Raw genomic sequence first — 17,433 nt, 5'->3', positions numbered from 1 at the left:
TATTTTGTTAAGTGAGTGCTTCTCACTTGTGGATTTTAAAACATCCTGAAGAGGATTAATATGTCCTACAAGGCCTCTCTGGAGAGTTAAAAGCGAGCTATGGACCAAATACTCTGTAAAACATATCATCAGTGAATATTGCCTCTGATTATGTGGATTATGCAAATTATAAAGTGCTGTAATGGTTTTGAAAATTATGAGAACAGTATGATGCCATATAAGCCAGAAGAAATGTGCCAATAAAAGCCTAAACCAGACACATCAACTCAGAGCACCACAGGAATGCATTTTAAAATACATTTTGTTCCTTGCTGGAAGCGAGAGACCATGAAAATGTGGTCAGGCCACAGGCTTCGGCTCACGTTCAGAGACAAGAGTCAGACAGACCACACAGGTTTGGAGGCTCTGTCTGTCTTCACCTTGGCCCAGAGATCCCTAAGAAAAGATGACTCTGGCTTACCTTGGCTTCCATACCCAGCATCAATGGCAGAGCCATCCCAGGACTCCATAGTACTGTCCACACTAGGAATTGTGGTGGAGTATATCTCAGACAGCTTGCTAGTTTTCTGGGAGTCTGTCAGTTCATCTTCTGGGTCACTCACTTCGTTTATACTCCCCGATTTCTTGGGATAGGATTCTGAAAGCAGAACATCCTGCTTTAGCAGGCACGAAGAGCAAGCCTCAGGGAAAAGCTCATGCTGACACGGGAGCAATCCCAGGTACTGTAAGTCTTTAAAGTACCTCTTTAGCTCTTCAAAAGTAGCTGAGAAAGGCATGTGCAATGAAGCTAAAAGGATTTAATGCATTACTCTTATCTCAAGCTGAATCAAGAAAAAAATGCCTTTCTGGGTTTTTAGCACACGGAATACAAGGAGCAGCCATGGGCATTTGAGGATTACCACATATGAGAGAGCTGGGACCTGATCTCAATTCACAAGCACATCTTCTTGTGCCTTCGGAAGCTTCCTCCAAAACAGCCCTGCCCAGAGAAGTGTTGGCCCTTGCAAGCTGTAGCTTCTCTGGTCTCGAAGGGCCTCCTTTATACTCAGAGCAGCACCAGGGCAAGGTGCTGGCTGCAAAATTTGCCATAAACTGTATTAATGAGATTCCAATGACAAAGCAACCTGGTCCCAACCACCACCACTGAAGCCCCCTCCCAAGATTGTACAACCTCGTAACAATTCAAGGCTAATCACCTCTCCAGAGTCTCCCATGCACTCTCACGACAATAGCAGAATTCCTGGGCCTGGTATTTTGAGGTTAAATTTCCCCTGATCAGTGATTGGAAAATGGAAGCTGAATGTGAATGATGAAGCTCAGACCTTCCCTTTCATTATTTTAGTACTGACAGGCCCTTATTATCATTGTATCAAATTCCCTTTCAGGCAAAAGCTATGCTAGGAATGGTTTCTCAGAACAAGCATTTCTCTGCACTGAATATTTTAAAGTCCTTGTTGATTAGATATCCTGTTAGCCATCCACATCCTATACCTCAGACTGGAGGGATAAAAAGCCCTATGAAAGTCTGCATTTGTCAATGAGAACAGATTATTTCACAAAACAAAGCCCGGTGTCCTGAAAGTCCCTGTTTTCCAAGCATTCAGAAGATTGCTCACCACGATTTACTCAAGATTACCTTGAAATTTCAATTACACCTGCTTCATTCTCAGAATGATTAACGAGTCTCCAACTGGCACTTGCATGTCAATTATTTCACTGAGTGGCTGTGACAATGTTAAGTGTCAGCAGGGGGGGAAAAAGAGCATTTCAGACTAAGGATCAAGAACACTTAGCTAGGAGGGAAGAGAGTGAGGTTTCTTGAAGATCAGTTCTCCAATTCTACCTCTGTTTGCCAAGTCCCCACTCCCTGCCTGGACTTCCACCATTTGTAGAATAGGTCCATTGCCACACATTTCCAAACTGCTTTGAGGTCTACAAAAGTTCTATGTTTAAGAGTGATGTCACTTTTTCAGATGCAGGACAGGCATCCCATGGGACACTCTTGCTTGGAAGAGTTTTATAATTTGATTTCTTTTAATTCCCACAGCACTGTGGGCCACTGGTTGGGTAGGTCCAACCAAATCTACAAACTGCAGAAGCATGGCACCCCCCCAAAAAAAAAAGAAAATACTCGGTGTGAGGGAGACAGGAATGAAGCCAGAATGCACCTGTCGCTTTCTGAACTTGATGAAGAAGACTCTGGTTATGATTACGCAGTTGGGGAGAAAAGTTTTCATGGTCCCTGGTTTCGCCAATCACCCCTCCATCCCCAAAAAACAGTAGCCTGCCAGTAAGTATGCTTCTGCTCTTTGATACCATGCTAAGAACAGCTTCAAACCCACAGGGAGCTTGGCAGGGGAATGAGAAGGGGATCTCTTAAGTGAAGTCTGGTTTGAAAGATGACCTTGGGACTCCAAGCCAGGAAAGAGATGTAAAGGATTTATTGCCAATTGTTTTCAAAAAGCTGAATTAAAGGTGGGTTTTTTTTTTTATGGATTCCACCAGCTCAGAGTCCCTTTGCTAATTCTGGAGGGTTATATTTTTTTAAAATCCCATATTCTTCTACTTTTAAAAGCAAATTCTGCTTCACTTCTGTGTGAAACACCCACACAGACAGGGAACGGCAACAACAGTACAAGCTGTCAATCTGAAATAAAAATTAATATCTTCAATAAACCTGCTGTTTCACCTCTTCCCATCATCACAGAGAGCCCCTGGGTATCCTTTTCTTTCATCTGTGAGTCAGAAGGTCAAGAAACACACGCCTTTTCCCTCTGTGCCTGGCCACGCCCATGACCACGCTGCCTCATGTCACCTTTCACAGCACATGCACTGCTTACTCCACTGCCTGGGGTCCCTGCTGGGGTGTGCCTTTGCCCTCCCACCCCAAACCAGGCTCCCAGCTCACTCTCTGTCTGCTTCTTGATCTTCAGGGTGACCGTCTCTCCCGCCATCTGCAGCAGGTGAATGGCCTCGCTCAGCGGTTTGCCCTTGAGGCTCACGTTATTGATCGCTAATATCCGGTCGCCGATGTGGATGGCTCCAGTCCTGGAGAGAAAAGGCACTGTCAGAAACTCCAGAGAAGTAATTTGCCTCTGCAAGACAGGACATTCGGTTGTCACTCAAGGCAAGAGCATGTTAACTCTCAGCACTTTCAAATATGTCTTTGTTTTCTCTTGGTACACTGTTTACACCTACAGATGTACACATCACCACCAGGAATCTGGGTCCTCCCCATCTTCCATGTGTATATATACACATACGAATACACATGGGAACATACGAATTCCACAAAATCCCAGGCCCCTCGGGGACTGGAACTGCAGACCAGTTTACACTCAAATCTCTTCAAAACCATGTGGTTAAAAGCACAAGCATTTCCAGTGGGTGTGGTGTGGTGTCCACCCACCATCACACATGGAACTGAAGGACGTGTTCACACTGACAGAAAGAAACTATGAGACAAACCTAGAAACCTATTGAAAAAAAACCCAATACCAAAATGGCTCAACACACACATTACAGGTGCAAGCTTGAGCTGAACCAGTTGCAGTTTGTGACATGTGTAGAGTTCACCCTTACACAGCTACACTCCTGTGACTTTCTCCATCAGCTCTGGAAGAGGTTGTTGTGCTTCACTGCACAACCACACTCTAGCACTGGCTATTGCTCTCAGATAGGTAAATCCTTGGGTTTCAGCAACAGCCAGGAGCAAGCTAACAAGTCACAGCAACTCTCTCCCTTCTCCTCCATCCTTCCCCTTTGTGTCTGCTCGCAGACAGGGACTCAATTTACCTCTCCTGGTGTTGCTGCAGCTCCAGGAAGAGCAGGCAGGGCAGGATGTGTTCATCACTAGAGTAGGTTGCCAAGGCAGGAGCTCAGGTTCACCACTGGCTGGACCAAGCTCACCACACTCACACTGCAGCTCCTCAACACCAGCACCTGAGAGCAGCAACTACCTCCTACAGGAGAGTGTGAGGTTCTGCTATCAGGAACCTGTGTGATGGAGCCAGGAGGAGATGCAAATCTGGACTGCAATATCTTTTTGTCCATGGCAATGTGCCTCCCTCCGGTTACATCTCCAAACTGGACTGCTACTCCTGCAGAACTGGGATTTGATACGTTGTCACAGGCAAAACAGCTGCTTGGCTTTCCCCAAAATAGCAAACTTTTGTAGACATACTGCCGTGGAACATCCACTGTGAGTACATCAACTCAGTAAATGCAGCCAAACAGCAGGCAGGACTGCTCAGGCTCTGCTTCTGCTGCTCCTGGGGTATTCGAGCAGTGCCATTATGGTCCTATCAGCCACTAGATGTCCGTCTTGTCCCACCCAAATAAGCCTGGAAGAGCCATCAGGGAAAACTTGTGCATTCAAATAAATTACAGATCAAACTGGAACCGAAGTATATATCTTAAAAGTTTCATCTACATAATCAAAAAAAATCAAGCTAAACTGTTGGCAGTTTATCCAGCAGTCGATCCTTCGCTCACTGCAGTGCTTCAGCATTTGAGGATCTCTTGCTGTATTCCTGAACCCGGCACGGGGACACACCTCCTACCCAAGACATCAGCCCAATCACCCGCCTCCGAACAACATGACTGCTCTGCAGTAACTGTGAAAGTCCCTCAGCAGGGAAAAATACAGAAACAATTAAAGAGAAAGGTCATGTTCTGATCTTGTTTTTCTTCAAGGGGGAGAAAGCAAATCAAAGTCCAGTTCCCTCAGCTCCCCGAGCAAGGACAAGCAGACAGAAGCTGAGCAGGAGTGACAGAGAAAGCAGTTTCTAGCTTATGACCCTCGTGCTTCTCCATCACTACCAACAGTCCTTATTTCACCTCAAACACAAAGCAGCCCAAGGAGGTGTGTGCTATACATTCCCTTTTGCTCAGAGGGCACATGCAAGAGTAGGATCAAGCAACAGGTAAGTGGAAAGGTGTAAAAGGGGTTGCAAGCACTTCCCAGCAAGCACTGGAGAAGAGGTAGCTGCATGCATGTGCTAGGAATTTACTTGGCACATGAGCACACAGGCAGGGCCACCATCCCTTTTCCTCCCTGCCAACATGAGTTAGTGCTGGACACTCCTGGACCAAACTCTCCTGCAGCCACCCCCATCTACTTGAGTAGGAGGCACTAAAGGAGGCTGGTCAGGCACTCTAAAGTGTCAGTGATAGCCCAAAATTGCTCTTGGACAACCATTACACCTCGACCAGAATCGAACAACATTGTTCAGGCACCCTCCTTTCCTCAAGAAGAAGGTACACAAGTCCCATAGCACAGGCTTAAGCCACCTGCAGGCACTGAAGGAGGGGAAACAGAGAACAATACGGGAGAGAGCCACAGCTCAACACCAATCCAACAGCCTGAGCTGCCTTTGTAGGTTTCTATAAGATCAGACACTTATAAGGAGAAAAATGTCCAAGGTCAAGATAAAACCTAAGTCATCTGAAGGCTTGGGCAGCCTGTCACCCACTGTGACATGCATGTGACAGATCCTAGAGGACACCTTGCCTTCCCCACTGCCAGCAGCCTGAGCCACAGCACAGACATTCACTTGTGCCTCTACAAGAATGATCAGTGCATTCCTGCTATCAGATGCTGGGATCTGGCCCACCCTGTGTCAGTGCTGCCGAAACATGTCCTGCACTCCAGCTCTCTGTCCTTCAGAAACCTCTCCCACATTCAGAGCCTGGCTAAGGGCGCCTGTGACACAGAGGAAGGTAGTGATGTCAGGAAAGGGACAATTTAGGGTAAAACGAGGAGCACCCCTCTTCCCTTGACAAGGTCAAGTCACTCCCTTCTGTTACTCGCAGGAGAAAACAATGCACCTTTCCCGCAGTCAGCCTTCATCCCAGCGCTCCTCGCCCTCCCTGCAGGGAGCCAAGGTTACCCAGAGACATCCCTGTGCTGCTCCGAGCCCAGGCTGCTCCTGTGCACAGGTACTGCTGTTTGCTAGTCAGCCACGGTGAACATGCTGAACAGCTCCATCGCTCTTCTCACAAGGCTTTTCCTTCCCCACTGCCTGCCCACTCCTGATCAAAATTCAGTAGTACCGCAGCACCTGCCTGCACTACGTTTCTCCACGGAGCAGTCATCGATGTGTATCTGAGTCTGAAGGAAGAACAGCCACGGCATTGCAAAGGGAAACGAGATCAGCAAAGGTACGAGACTGTCTTCTGACATCTGACAGTGTTTGAGCTGGCTGTCCTTAACCTCTCTCACGCTGGGCTGCAGGTACAGTGCAGAACTGCTTTGCAGAAAAGCCTCGGATACTCTGTGGCTATTATTTCATAGGGAAAAAGACTGAATCCTACAGTGCTGGCAGTAATATAAAACCCTCAAAGAAAAGAATCACTAATGACTAAGTCCATCCCTCTTCTTTCCCAGGAGAAACAGACATCCTGCATTCTGCACCAAAGGGAAGCAATGCAAAGGCACAGCAGTGTGAGAGCTTTGAGAACCCAACACAGAAAGAGGCACTGAGCTGTTTCACAGCTAAGAGAGAGTGAGGGCTTGAAACAGCAAGAACCAAAAGGCCAGGTCTGCAGTCAAACCTCCCCAAGGTCTTGCACTTTACACCTGTTTGTTCTGGGTTTTTTTGCTGCTGTTCTGCCTGTCAGGCAGTAAAAAGTAAAGAGACCCTTAGAGAAGCGTGAGTCAGGACTGCTGAAATGATCCATTTACAAGTCACAGCTACCATACAGACAGATTAATTAAGATACAGTGTATGACTCAGTTCCACCTTATACTCTCAGGAATGTCCTGATCCTTTAAATCCCACGCATGCACATATATTCAGACACAGGCACACACACAGTCCTCCCCAGTGGCTGAAGGTAAATCTGCTCCTACGTTCATGCAGTATAAATGCCTGATGCTTGGGCACACCAGCCCTGCACTGAGATACCTCACATGTAACAGACTAAGCAATCAGCAAGGACAGGTCAGAAGACACCCAAGATCTCTGGTTTCAGCAGGACACACCACTGCAGTGGCCATAAACCACAGTTTAGCAACAGGGGAGTTCCTGGACAGAGTCTATGGTGATTTCATGGGCAGGCTGGGCACGCTCCTGACATAAGGTGTGCATGGCAAATCCCAGACCAGGAAGCAACTCTGTGAAAGAGGGGCAGATAAATATGTATTCCTGGTTGCAGAATTCAACTGACTCACTGGATCTGTTTTGAAGATCCTTGTTTTGAGCCTCTCCCATTGCCCCAACAGCACAGTCCCAACCACCCTGCTTCATATCACATGGTACCCCTTCAGAGCATCTTTCGTTCTCAGCAGGCTAAAACACCAAAGAGAAGTTTATGACAGCATGGGAAATTTGGCACGGTTCAAGACACGTTCTCAGACCAATTCAACCACTCTGCCCCCAAACCTCACCTCTCTGCCAGACCTCGTTTAGTCAAGCCTGAAATGACAATGGGATCAAAAGGTTCCTCCGTCCCAGAGATGGTTATTCCCAAGGGGCCGCCGTACCGCTTCAGCTCCACTGTGTAGATAATGGCACCAGTTGTCTCCTGCTCATCTGAAAGAGAAAACAGGAATGCTGAACTTTTTTAGTCTCCCATATGAAAGCAGTCATAGCAAAGACTTGCTGCATCTAGAAGCGAAAGCTGGAAGTCTTCAGCCATGCTCATACCAAATAGGATTTTAACCTTCCAGACATCATTTAAGGGCAGAATAACAAAAATAGACTATAATCAATTGGAAAGTGGTGACCGGGCAGCAGCAATCCTTATCTTTGTTAGTTTGCGCTACCTATTGGGAATGTCATTACAGTGGACTGGCACCATTTTGCATCAGGATTTCTGTACCAGAGTTATCTTCATCCTTCCTAATCTTCAATTTGACCAGGTCTTCACACTGCCTTAAAATCTGCACAGCATCCTCCATTGAGCAATTGTCGAGTCGGATGTTATCAATGGCTAACAGCTTGTCTCCCGGCTCCAAGGTGCCAGTTCTACATGGAGAGGAAAAGAAACTAAAAGTACATTTGTATTTGCCTTTCAGATCCCACGACACATTCAGTTCTGCAGTGGAAATTACAATATTAACTTTTTACTGTCCTTGATCTTTTCTGGGAAACAACCATGAACTGAGTCTGGGACAACTGTAATTTAAAGAGAGGAAGTTTGTGTAGACCATGTATCAACACAGAACCAGACAGGAAGATTAGATATACATCCTGGGTAACCTACAGCACTGAAAATGCCTGTTGTTTAACTGACAGATATTCTACCTCTTATGGAAACTCCTGTGTGAGCACTCAGAAATGAGCCCTGCACTGCACTAAATCCCCCTGAAAGCCTTGCTATGAGGTGTTGGGATCAGAGGTGAAGTCAATAAATGCTGAGTTATTTGCACAGTTCTCCACCAGTGCCCATAATTGACTCACTCTGTTCACCCGAGCAGGAGCTGAGACATGGCAAACTACCTGATGAGACATAGCACCTCATGGGATATATGAAGCCCTTTACCACATGCTCTTAAATGCTAAAAATCCATCTCCTAGAGAATCAGCAGACATCTGAACCAGTGCCCTGGTCACCTTCTCTATTAGCTCAACTCTACTTGCTTCAGTACAGACAGTTTTACTGCAAACCCTATTGTGGTCTAAAACAAACCTCTAGGTTTGAGATTTCCTTGGATGCTGGCAAAATCCAGACCCAAGTGCTACTGCTTGGGCTTCATTCTACTTCTCTGGTAGACATTCTACCTATCATGGATGGACATTTTGCAGTGGGTTTGACAGACGGGAAATTCTGCACTCACCTGTGTGCAACGCTCCCCTTCTTGATGTCAGAGATGATCAGAGGATCCCCAGGCTTTCTGCTTGCAGCTGCAAGAGAGAAACATGGCCACAAAGCTTGGCATAGAGTCTGCTGTCCAGGACGAGGATGGTTAAGGGGGACAAGGAGACGTAAGGAGAGGGGATTTATATCCCCTTCACAAAACAATGCTTCACACTTAAACTCTGGAAATCACACCAAAAAAAAAAAATTAAATCCCTGCAAAAGTTGTTTGGTTGCCCTTTGCCCATGTTAGTTTTCTTTGCACTCCTCCTGAAGGGAGTGCAGCATGGGGTGTCCAGCAGCAAGAGGTGGCACTGCCCAATTCCAGCACTGTCAAACAGTTAGTCACCTACACCTCGGACACAAGGCAAGTGAGCCAGTGGCTGTGGCAGCAGTCAGACATTAGCACTGCTGCCTAGAGAGCATCCAGCACAGCCTTGTGCTTAATTACAAGCATTTCTGTGTTCTTGAAGTGGGCTGGGACATTCCAGATTGAAAATAAACCAAGAAAAATTAGACAAAGCACTGTTTTCCAGCTGGTTCAGCTCCCCAAGCCACTTTATCATACAACCGGATGAATCAGGGCTGGTCTGTGCTGGAGTTGGAGGGGGTGGTTTCCAACTCTTCTCTCCTACCCGACCCTGATAACTTTTTCAGCCCACGAGAGATGTGAGTATGCATCTCTGGGAGCATTTGCATTTTCAAATTTGCCTGCAAGACCTGCTGCTCTCCCGAGAAACCCAAGAGAGATTTATGACTCGAACCCCTCCTGACCTCTTTGTCATCCACACACCAAACATATGCCAAGAGCATCCTTTCCACCCCGCATCACTCCCTCCTGCCTTGCTATGGGAATTGCATTGCCTCATTTAAAGCTGACAGAGCTTCTCAGTTTCTCACAAAAATTGTGTGGGAAGGAAGAAACTCAAAGCATCTGAACATATCAGGTGCAGGTCAGAGATTAAAATATCTGTGAGGCACGTGGCACCAACTACACGGAGATCCACCTGCCTGAACAGCAGTTAGAGAGCACCCAGAAAGTCAGACATAATACGTACTTACCATCCTCTCTGTTCTAGATTTTTCTGTTGTTTACATTCACTTACGAGATTTAAAAACATATGCGCTAACCCAACACCTTTAAGGATACCCTGTCCCAGAAATAGCTAAACCTTCTGTACTGAACAGAGCAAAAAGACAGCCAGTCTTAGATGTGGCAGGGCTGAGTATCAAAGTGAGGTCAGACAGCGAAGAGTAGATCGTGACTGATTTTATAATAGTCCCAGCAATGCGACTGCTGAATGGTACAGAGCCTGGAGGAATTGTCTTCCTCATGTCTTACTGGATTTGGTGCCAGACAATTTTGGACAGGACACTCATGTTCAGCTTCCGGATGTGGATCAAAAAGAAGGGAATGAGTTGTGGAGATTCACTGAGGGCTTGTGCCTGTATTCAACCTGTCCACAGCATGGACCAGACTGCAGATAGAACCACACACACTGGGCAGAGCTGAACAGTGGAAAGGAAGGATGGGTTGCAGAAATCCACATGCTGACTGGGAAGACCACACACCATGGACTAACAGCACAGGAGATAGAGATGTGACACCTTGATAATTACTGTTGCAATAACTATTGCTCTTCTCTTTTTCAATATAGGAAATGTATTTGCTGCTGACAGAAGTGTGCAATGTAGTGGTCTGAGCAATGGTGAGGGGAGGTCCTGTGAGCACACCTTGAGACCTGGGTCAGGATGGCATTGCTGCATGTTTAATCACTCCCTAGCCTGGTTCTGTCAAAACCATCCAGGTTAGCAAAAATACCTTTCCCTGCAAGGTTTGTTTACTCATTTCAAAGCAGAGGCAGTGTGACAGAAAGGGGTTAGGGAAGATCTCCACAGTTCTGGTGGCAGATTGGGGATGGCCATCTCTAACCTGGCACAGCCACAGCTGGAACAACATGTCCAGACCATGAACACTCAAAAAGAGGGAGAAAAAGAATTAAAAAAAAAAGAAAGAAAGCAAGTATAGACAACAACATGACTCAAGCTCTGCAGAAATTGTCTGCCTCAGCGTATGCCTTGCAAGCCTTGAGACAAATGCAGGGATCCTGCCCACAGTCAGCCTCTGAGCAGAGAATGAGACCTCATCCTTCTGCAGCTCCACAATTGGTGTCAGCACTGAACACAGCAAAAGCTTCCCATATCAGAAGTATGGGTAACAAATAAAGTACTTTGTCCATTAGGAAACAAAGTAAGTTTTAAGGGGAAATCATCCTGGGTTTTGTCTGTGGGGTTTTTTTCAGGTTTTGCTCTCAAAATCGATTTTCTTGAGACATCAGTTAAATGGAAGAGCCATGTTCAACTGCATACAACTGTCCCTACCAACAGAGCACCCAAACTTTAATAAATGGCAGCCCTCTGTTTTAAATAATCATCATAGAATCACCATAAAATGGCTTGGGTAGGAAAGGACCTTAAAGATCATCCCGTTCCACCCCCTGCCATGGGCAGGAACACCTTCCACTAGACCAGGTTATTCAGAGCCCCATCAAAACTGTCCTTGAACACTTCCAGGCATGGGGCATCATCACATTGCATAATCTCCTACTGTAAAACGCAAAGACCATCAAAAGTGAAGGGTAAGTTAAAGAGACTTAATGAATAACCATTCTCTCAAAAGGTGTAAGATACAAAATTAAGATAATGAAATCTCACAGCACAAAACAGTCATTTCCTGTTCATTCTAAAAATTAGTAGCCACTAACTCCATTAATTCACCTTTAGCACTCCCAAGCCCTTCCTGGCACTCCAGCAGAGAACCCAGATGGGCTCTCTGTCCATCTGCTGGGATCAGGTTGCCCTGACCACTCCTGGGACCCACATTTTTAACCATCCTGGGCCACTCACACAGGTGACAATGTCCCTCTGTCTAAAGGGGAGAAAGCTGCAATTTCACTGAAGTGGTGGTTCAGTCCAGGCCAGAGCCATTAGATACACAGATCCTTGGTGAGATTTTGGATAAACCATTTTCAATTTGCCTGCAATTAAAAAAAACACCATTTAATCTACATTACAATTTTATTAGGGCTATGGTCTTTGGCATTAAGACACTTGCACAGAAGAGTAAAGCCTCTTTATCCATTCATGTCTGCTGTTAATGTGGTTATTTCCCTTCAAAGGACATTGCCTTGGTAACTCTGCTGCAGGAAGACATGGTTTGGACACCCAACCTTGCCTCTGGGTCTTGCTTTCCAGTATGTGAAATGGACACGGCAGCAAAGAAAGTCAAGGGAAGAGATGGATCGAGGCACAAATGCAGGAGCTGATGTGCAGAAACCCATGCATGCTCTCAGCAGGCATTTTGGTTGTGGCCTCCACTCGCCAGGGCAAACCACTTCAGGTGGAAACAGACTCTTTTTCAGATACATTTGTATTTTTGGTGGGTTTACCAGTACAAAAGATAAGTTTAAAACTGCTCCAGTGGCCCAGAGAAAGCTCCATAAATCAACAGCTGTTGAAGGTAGAAGCATGTGTTGGGGGAGAAACTCGAAACTAAAACACTGCTTGGCAGTGGTGACAGGACAGTGATAAAAAGGTGAATTGATCAATACTGTTATTTACTTTTTATAAATTGCTTTCAGTCTCTCGTCACCTCTGCTGGGATTCTGGCTCGCTCGGTGTTTACGCTGTGATGGATGATGAGGCCAGGAACACATGTCCGGTTTGTGTTTTTAATAGAATGCATAATGACTTGTATTGGTAAATTATTCCCTACAAGGAGCTTGAGCACATATTTCACAGGCATCAACCCGTTATAAATGCCCTTTGTTACTGACTAAGCCAAAGCAACACTCTGCCAGTGTGTAATTAAAGAAGTTGCAATACTGCCGTAAGAAGTTTTCAAATGAGAAAGCGTTCTTAAATTGGAAATAACAAACAAAATCAGAAACCAAATAATCTCAGGATAGCTAAGGAATGAAAAGAGGAAAAAAAAACAAATCAGAATTGATTACAAAAAGCAGCAGTGAAAATCAAATTCTCAGTACCAAACTTTTTCCTCTACCATTCATTAAGTTTAGCAGCAGGTGCATAAATTATCAGTGCCTCCAGCAGGATATCTGCACCATCACAGATCTACTTCCTTTCCCAATCTCCAGGTGGTAAAACCAGATCAGAATATCCCACTTGGATAAAAGCACCAGAGTGAATCAGCTGCAAATCTCAGCTGAAGCTGCTGTGTGAGCGAGGGGTAGGACAGGAGGTGCCGGGCTCGCTGCCTCTTGCAGACACGCTCTGCCAGGCTGGTGGCAGGGCACAGGCTAATCCAGCACCAGCAAAACTAGATTTTCTCAGCTCACAAATCCATCTTCTCACTAGGACAGTGATTACACTGCTTAAGCGACTTAATCGAAGTTATCTATCCACCCAAACTCCGGTTTTATCACCTGCAAGCGGATATACTGCCTCCTCCTTATCTGCAGTACTTCACACCAAGGGCACAGGAATTGATTTGTTAAGATATAGAAAGGCAATTTGATAAACGTGCTATATAAAGCATTAATGCATATCTAAAACGAATAGTAATTTCAGTATCTCTTTAAACAGCAACATCAACACACCTGTACCCTATGGTGAATGTCACAACTAGCCCTTGGAGAAGATATTTGAGACAGGAAAAAAAATACCCTCTCAACACAAAAAGCAATCAACTATCATTTTCCAGCAGCTAATAACAAATCCATATCTTATTTTAAGAGGTTAGGTATTGAACGAAAAAGAATACATGACTATTAGCTTCTCGCTGTTGGAGATTTTAATTTGTAAGAAATTTACAGAAAACCTACAAAGGCATAACAGCATCATTAGAACTAAATTCAGCCAGCAAGATGAGAGCATTTGAAGCATGCATTCTGCAAATGGAGATGGTAGTTCAGGCTAACAAGAGTCAAATCTTCACATCCCCGTGTCATACTCTCAGTTTCCACATCTTTGCAACCTCACCATTCTGAGCCTCAGAGGTCCCTGCAAACAAGTGAGTTTCAGAGTCTGCACAGCTCTCAAAGCAAAAAGGAGCACACTTTGCTCTTCAGTCAGAGCAGCTGTTTTATAGAAAATTGCCCTTCTCCCTGGGACAGAGGCAAAGACACTGGAGTTTGGAGAAAATGAGAGCAGTTTAGCTGACCTCGTGTCCCTTCACCCCTGGACGAAGCGCGTGGAGCAGCGCACACGGAGCAATTTCAGTGTTTTCATTTAGCACATGTAGGAGACTGAGATGAGGCTTGAGGGCACTGAGGTCCCTCAGAAATACAGAGCACAGTCAGTGAGAGGCTCATCCTTTGGATTTTCTATTCATCCTTTGGGGAATGGAAGGGGAAATAGTGCTATTTGTATGTATTTCCATCGCGCACCTTGACTTGCTGCATTCCTTTGCCACACTGTGAGCAGGAGGAAGAAAACCATCCGTGCTCACAGACCACAACTGGGGACTCACGCAGCCCGAGCCTTCTCTTTCTGGAAAACCCTGAGACTTCTGAGAAGATTAAATGCCCTCAGCAAACATCTGCCCCTACCAGGAGCAAGCACAGCTCCTCTTTGTATATTCATCCCAGAACCAGCAGTCTGCCCTCCTCATACACAAACCTCCTGGGTTTTCAGCCCTTTTATGAGCATTTCCAGCAGATTTATGGTTTCTCCTGCAGTCAGCTCCATTACATGAATTCTTCCAACACATCCATCACGAATCCTGCTCTCTCCCCCTTTACTTAGTCCATCTCCGAATTAGCTCTGAGAGCCACAGCACAGCAAGAAAGTGATCACATTTATTTCTGTAGTGCTCCTCTGATGAGGTCGTAACACTTTCTGCCCGTGTAAGAAGGCAGAGGCAAACCTTCCTAGGCAGAGGAATTAACTACAGATGAGCCAGCCAAAGCCCAGAGGTAAAACTCAAGGAAAGCAACTCATCTTACATCTGCAGCACAGCCAGAGCACAAAGGTTATGAATAAACCCAATTCTGTGGCCACAAGAGTGCAGAAGGTCTTTTACTGACCCCTCCACCTTGTCATCTACCTCAGCTGCCCCAGTTTTATCGAGTAGGGAACAGGAATCCAATGTAAGAGGCCAGTAAACCAAGTCCCCTACTTTAAAGCAGTTGTAATATACTTTTCTATACCAGAAGGAAAGCGGTAAAAACTGTTTCTAGATCTATACAAGCATTCAAATCAGCAGAACTGGGAGGAAAGGAACTGAGCAAAACAGAGAAGAGTTATTTTTACCTCTTTTCTTTTGCTGCTTGCATCACACTCCTGCATGCACCCCATGTCTCTGCAGGAGGTACTTAACATAAGGCTGCTTGCTTTGGTTCTAATATTTGAAATCGGTATATTTATCTGCCTGGTCAGAGGCAGAGTGACAAAATGATGATCTGATTTGCTAAGAGTCATGTGGACATAGGCTTATACAGACTAATGTATGAAAACAGAATTAGGATTCAGCTAGCATTTCATCCTTGCCACTGCATTTTCTGGGTGCCTGTCTTTTGCTCCATTTGTAAATATAATTTTGGCTTTGACTCAGCAAAGGACTGAAATGTATTTTAAGTTTCTGTGTATGCATTACTTGAACAATGTCCTGCAAACATGTTCAACAATCAGAAAGATCAAATCTTTTATAGCGTCAAAAAACTGCTTTGTAGTTGGATAATGAGCATCTATTTAAAACCCAGGGGTCAGTTTCTTGTTATTAGTGGTGATTTCAAAAAAAAAATGTGAAATCAATTTTTTAAACAAATTTCAAATGAAAACCTTTCCAACATAAAAATATGTTTGAAGTGTAAATGCACATCTGAAGCAGATCCCATTAAAGTGAGACTTCACAAATAAAATCTAATTCTTCCGAGCAACTCCCAGGCGAATTTAGCTCTCCAGCCCCAGACACAAACTAAACTTTGACACTTGAAAGGAGTAAAATCCTGGCCTTGCACAAGCCAGAAGTTTTTTGCTACCAGATCCATTGTCCTAGGTTGCTACCCGAGACTGGAATGCCAAGGCAGTGGGCAGGGCAGCAGGTTGGAACCCAGCACAGGCTGCACTGTTCCCTGCTCCCCCGCCAGTGAAATGCCACTATGGACACCCTGCTGCCTTCAGAAAGCACTTTGATGTCTTCAGACAGTAATTGCTACCAAGCCAAATGTTAAATACTGTGCTGTTATTTCTCAGGACTGTCCTCACGGTACAAATAGGGGAAGCAGAGAAGAGAGAGAAGAAATATTACAGGCTGCAAAGCCATCATCTTGTTGATGTTCAAGTCACTCCTGAGAATCGTCCCACTTAGACCAAAACACCTCCAATTAACTTGCTAACTAATACTGTAAATGTCAAGAGGTAATTACAAATAGCTTATCTATTTTAATGAAATCTAGTTTTAAAGTGTCCCTTGTGACTCCATTCTCCAGACACAGCTGGGTCCATGCTCCTGAGGGCTTAGACACGAGATCCCATTACTGCAGTCTCACAAGCTGCTCTGTTTCAGATGGGAGGTGGTGGCAGTCCTGGTCATGGCAAATTTGAGATTATTCAACTTTGTTTACCCTGAACAGTGAAAGAGGGATGAAAGACTTGAGACCTGCTTGGATTTGCCATGAAGCAAAAATTCACTGATGCCAGGCATAATAAGACCCCAAGATGGCTAGAAATTTGGGATGGATATGCCTATATCATCCCCCTACAGCATCCTCTCCAAAGAGGAGAAATAAAGAGTGAGAAGAGAGAAAAGAAAGAAAAATGTTTGTCATGTTCTCTCAGTGCACACCAAATCCTGGCACACGGATCTCCTCCTCTGTGGCTGGAGTTACTCAGTGCAACAATTCCTGGCAAACGCTGCCCAGCACCCTCCTGTCCTTAAAGTGCCTTCCTCCCCCCTGTAAGACACATCATCCTCTTCATGCTCCTTCTCCCCCTCCTCTTGGTAGTTTCCCCTCTCCACCCTTCAAGCTGTGGGTTCACCTTTCACTTGCACTCCTCCTCCACCTCTCCCTGTAAAGGTCCCACCATATCTAGGCAATTCTTTTATTAAAAGAATGTAATACAACTGTGAGCAAGGAAATAAAAATAATATTACTAATAATATAGTATTAGTTTGCAACACAGATCAGTTGATCCATTGAAAAACATCCTTTGCCCCAACCCTTCAGGCAGCTACTTTTCTCTGCAGCCACCAGCTCATGGAGGCAGGAACCACACATCTGATTCAGTTTGGGATAAACCACGAGCACTGAGAGGGCTATGGAAACCCCACATAATCTTCTCTCTCTCCATTGGGGCCCTCTGATGTACCAGGGTGGAAAGCAGCAGCTCTTGCAGCTGCTAGTGCAAGACTGAGCAATACTTACAGCTGATTGTAATTCCAAGCTCTACACCTCTTTTCTTGGGCAATTTAACATGGAAAGTACCGCTGCTGGGTATGACAGACTCTACAAAACCAAAAACAGACGAAAAGAAAAAAGGAGAAAAAAAGAGAGTTTTCAGTTGCATGGATGGCTTCTTCAGAACCAAGAAAACACACCCACAAAGCTCTGCTCTGTTGGTTCAAATAAGGTTATCTGAGGCCCTGTGGACTTAAGGTTGAAATTTGGA

General features: G+C 45.2%; 1 protein-coding gene across 4 annotated transcripts in view; it reads right to left on the bottom strand.

Moving 5' to 3' along the window:
• The window catches only part of GRIP2 (glutamate receptor interacting protein 2), a 261,637-nt gene that overhangs the window by 15,848 nt on the left and 228,356 nt on the right, over window positions 1-17,433 (bottom strand). For all 4 annotated transcript variants that reach the window (XM_027713821.2, XM_027713819.2, XM_027713825.2 and 1 more), the window contains exons 14-19: window positions 17,190-17,270; window positions 8,783-8,849; window positions 7,825-7,970; window positions 7,391-7,535; window positions 2,909-3,048; window positions 461-637 (exon numbers count right to left, since the gene is read on the bottom strand). In XM_027713821.2, the coding sequence (XP_027569622.1) occupies window positions 461-637; window positions 2,909-3,048; window positions 7,391-7,535; window positions 7,825-7,970; window positions 8,783-8,849; window positions 17,190-17,270 (756 nt within the window). The remainder of the gene's footprint in view (window positions 1-460; window positions 638-2,908; window positions 3,049-7,390; window positions 7,536-7,824; window positions 7,971-8,782; window positions 8,850-17,189; window positions 17,271-17,433) is intronic.

This window comes from Pipra filicauda, unplaced genomic scaffold (genome assembly GCF_003945595.2).
Source record: "Pipra filicauda isolate LSUMZ 115617 unplaced genomic scaffold, ASM394559v2 scaffold380_size693359_pilon, whole genome shotgun sequence".
NCBI lineage: Eukaryota > Metazoa > Chordata > Aves > Passeriformes > Pipridae > Pipra > Pipra filicauda.
This window is presented reverse-complemented; position numbering and strand designations above follow the sequence as displayed.